At 41.1% G+C, this 3666-nt stretch overlaps 1 protein-coding gene and 1 long non-coding RNA gene across 4 annotated transcripts in view; both read left to right on the forward strand.

Moving 5' to 3' along the window:
- Window positions 1–1898, forward strand: part of c5h16orf46 (chromosome 5 C16orf46 homolog) — a 5278-nt gene extending 3380 nt beyond the window's left edge. For all 3 annotated transcript variants that reach the window (XM_025055676.1, XM_008310616.3, XM_025055677.1), the window contains exons 3-4: window positions 162–888; window positions 942–1898. In XM_025055676.1, the coding sequence (XP_024911444.1) occupies window positions 162–875 (714 nt within the window). In that variant the 3' untranslated portion in view covers window positions 876–888; window positions 942–1898. The remainder of the gene's footprint in view (window positions 1–161; window positions 889–941) is intronic.
- Window positions 1899–2063: 165 nt separating this feature from the next.
- LOC112487031 (uncharacterized) lies at window positions 2064–3486 on the forward strand. Its single transcript, XR_003049737.1, has 2 exons — window positions 2064–3003; window positions 3054–3486. It is a non-coding gene; the product is annotated as an uncharacterized LOC112487031 (long non-coding RNA).
- Window positions 3487–3666: the final 180 nt, after the last annotated feature.

Consider the following 3666-nt stretch of genomic DNA (forward strand, 5'->3'; position numbering starts at 1 on the left):
CCCACTTGATGAATTTTGAAAAAAAAAAAAAAACATTTTCATATCATAATTGTAATTAGTATAAATTAATTATTATCCACAGATTTTGTTTTTTAAATTACGTTAAACATTTGTATTAGTTTGACAGCCCCAGTATTGACCAACATCCTTCTTTGCTCCAGGTCTCTGGTTGGGACAGAGTTGCTCCACTGAGCTGCATACTTCTGACCCAAACAAAGTCCAGGCGGCCACAGACGGGATCGGACAGCAGCCCTAAATCGCCCCCTGCTGACCCAACACCACCTGTCACAGGAGGACACGGCTGTGAGCGGAGGATGGACCGTCATCACAGTCTTAGGAAATCCATACCATTGAACCAGCAGGTGGACCCACTGAGTGACTCCGCTGTCTGTGAAGCACCAGTGTTTAATGGCACACAGGGCAGAACGTCACACATCCAACTAGAAGTGGAAGGTCGTCTCAGAGAGCCCGCTTTACAGCCTCGCCAACTTTCACCCAAACACTCCAAAAACAAGCCGCCCAGGCCTCGGAGGAACGACCGCAGGCAAAACAACAGCGATAAAACCAGCCACAAGTCAAATAATACTCTGGTGCCCATTACCAACCTAACATTTTTCCCACCCATCAAGCCGCCACACCTGTTACCAAAGGTGAGAGGTCATATTTGGAGTGGCAAAAAGAGCGAGGAGGGGGAAACCCTGGAGGACAAATGTTTCCTGTTTGACAGAAGGAGCGACATGAGACAAGTCAGACTGGACTCTGCCGTGGACACGGACTTCCCTCTGTACCGGACATGTCAACATAACCCAGTCTTGGTCTCAGCCATAAGTCATTCTATCCCAAAAACATCAGTCTGTACAAGGGTGGTGAAATGAGCCTGACCAGAAGGTGGCGCTACAGCTGCTTTACGATATAACAATGTAAAAGTTACATTTTCACAGGTGGCGCTACAGCTGCTTTACGATATAATGTAAAAGTTACATTTTCACATGTGTACCTCAGCCTCTCAGTATTTACATGACAGTGAGGTATGTGTAGGATTCATCAAATTGGATATTTGGAGTTCAGACCATTTTAACCTCAGCGATCGATCGGTCAAATGTGTGGATTTATAAGGACGTGACGGGTTTTTGTTTTAAATGTTTACCAGTGTTTTCAAGTTCTTCCAGTTGTGTAAAAACCAAAGACAGCATATTGAAAAGGATGTAGCCTCGAGGTTGCACATAAAATTCTGTGAATGTAGTACAGTATAGTAGTGAGCATGCTTTGTCCCAGTTTATACCACAAATATTTAATTTTGATATTTTGTGTTTCCCAAACTTTTTTTCCGTGGACCCATTTTTTTCCACAAACCTTCACAACCCAAGTCAATAGACATTATTCGTAAACTCCTGGGAAACATGATGCGAAATGACCCCTCCCCACCCCAAAAAAAACCTCTTGTGACCCACGTGAAGGTTGTGACCCAGTCTTTGGGAAACAGTGTCATAAATAACATATCTCTGATGTTAGTTGAGACCCACGGCCCTCGCGGATCACAGGCACTGGTGGCCCAAATATTGGCCACGTCCTTACAATTAAGAACCACAGGGGGCGAAGTGTTGCTACATTTGTTTTTCTTTCACATTTCAATTACTATTTTACCAGCCATCTTTCAAATGAATCTTTCGTGTCATTGACCAGAAAATAAAACATAAAAAAAAACAAAGAGCATCAATTGATTACCAGAGGTTTATTATCAACATCTGTAGTGCAGCTTTCACATCATCAAGGCAACTGTCAACTCTAAGACCCACAGGCAGGAAAAGTCAAACTGAACTTCAGTTAAAACACAACGTAATTAGCATGCACTCCCTACGCAGGGAAAATAAAGCACACTGACTGATAATCAAACCCCGACAAGGCTTCACATAGTTCTATTTAGGCGACGTCTTCTCCCCACGGTGTCACAGCAAACGGTAGGGAGCAACAACGATGTGTTTCTATTAACCACAAACTAGGCTGACTTATCTCAATATGAGAAAATGTTAAAATGAGAGCGTCAACAATATGAGAAAATGTTAAAATGAGAGCATCAAAATCATAATTAAATGAAGAAAAAAAAAAATCCAAATGTCAGGACATGCGTCGGACACAGTGTTATCTCCTGTACATTCTTCAGTTTCTGCCAACATCTACAAACTGCATCACCATACAGAGAACTGACCATAATTAATATTAAACACATTTTCTTCAACATAATCCAATATAAGAATAAATTAGTGTGCTAGACCACGGATCCTTCTAGAGAAACTACCCAGCCAGCATCTGTTGGTGGGACACGTATAGGTCCAGTACTTGAATGCGGGTCACGGTGACCGTCTGTGCTTCATACAATCAGTCCAACCCTGACCACTTTCACCCATGTGTGACCCACATGAACAGTCCATGTTGGCTGGGTGCTGACGACAGTAAAGAACATTACAATGTTTCATGCAACAGTGAGAGAAAACGACACTAGAGAAAGTATCAAACATGCAGAGAGCAAAGAGTTTGGACAACTCTTGGTTTACCATAAAAAATATTCTCGTGGACGACCGTCTCACAAAGCAGCAAATTCAGAAAACTGATACACGTTCATCGACGTAAGGGAACTCAAATATAGTTTAAGGCACAAACAAAACCAAACGGAAAAATAAATAAGGAGCATTTCTGGTCTTCAACAAAACATGGTCCACATGTGATGTCTGTACAAAGTAGGGCTGTCATTTTTTAACAAAACTAAGGTTAACCTGACTTCTGCTCGGACATGTCTGAATAAGTAAGGTAAAGCAGCAGAGGGCGCTGTATGCGCAACTCGGCTTTTGTCCCTTTTTTCGATCATTAGTTTAAGTAGACAGAGACATGAGTTTGTTTTTTGCTGTAGAAATTGTATTAGTAAATGTATTAGTTATTCTGAGCAGCCAAAATGACCCTAACGGATCAAAGAATTATTTCCTTGGGTGGAACTCCTCAAAAGTGGAGGTAAAAATGCACACTGAAAAAATTCAAAAACATAATCCTCAAAAGTGGAGGTAAAAATGCACATTGAAAAAATTCAAAAACAAAAACATCTTTAGTGAAGATCGAAAATAAAATGGATTTGGTGTAAGGTTGGTTATAAATCTGACTTTTACTCAGGTTATCAAATTCGTTATTTTAAAAGGCAAAAATACCTGATCAAATAAAGTATTACGCAGCTTGAAGCTTGACAAAGATGTTGGAGACACCCGAGAGACGTAGCCTAACCCTAAAGTTTTGGTAACTGAAAATAAAAATCCAGGCAGGTTTTGAAATTACAACATCTTTTTGACTTACACTTAGATTAATGAGCATGTGCAAAAACAAAACAGCTAATCATACGCTAACGTAGGTCCTACAACTAACCTTCTAATGTTCACGACGTCATGTAAATTTAATGTGACCTTGATCTTCAGGTAAAATGACAGCCCCAGTCTTTAAGGTAACTCAGTGCAATAGCTAAAGAAACGACAAGTTAACACGCACGATATTCTGTAACATGTATGTTCAACAGCCCTGTGCTAACGCTAGTTTTGAAGCACTAAACATGTTCCTGTACAGCTAACGCGACCGCGGGCGTCGAGTCGACACAGAGCACAGCTACTGTACACACTCACACACCCAGCT

The sequence above is a fragment of the Cynoglossus semilaevis genome, chromosome 5 (genome assembly GCF_000523025.1).
Source record: "Cynoglossus semilaevis isolate Cse_v1.0 chromosome 5, Cse_v1.0, whole genome shotgun sequence".
Taxonomy (NCBI): domain Eukaryota; kingdom Metazoa; phylum Chordata; class Actinopteri; order Pleuronectiformes; family Cynoglossidae; genus Cynoglossus; species Cynoglossus semilaevis.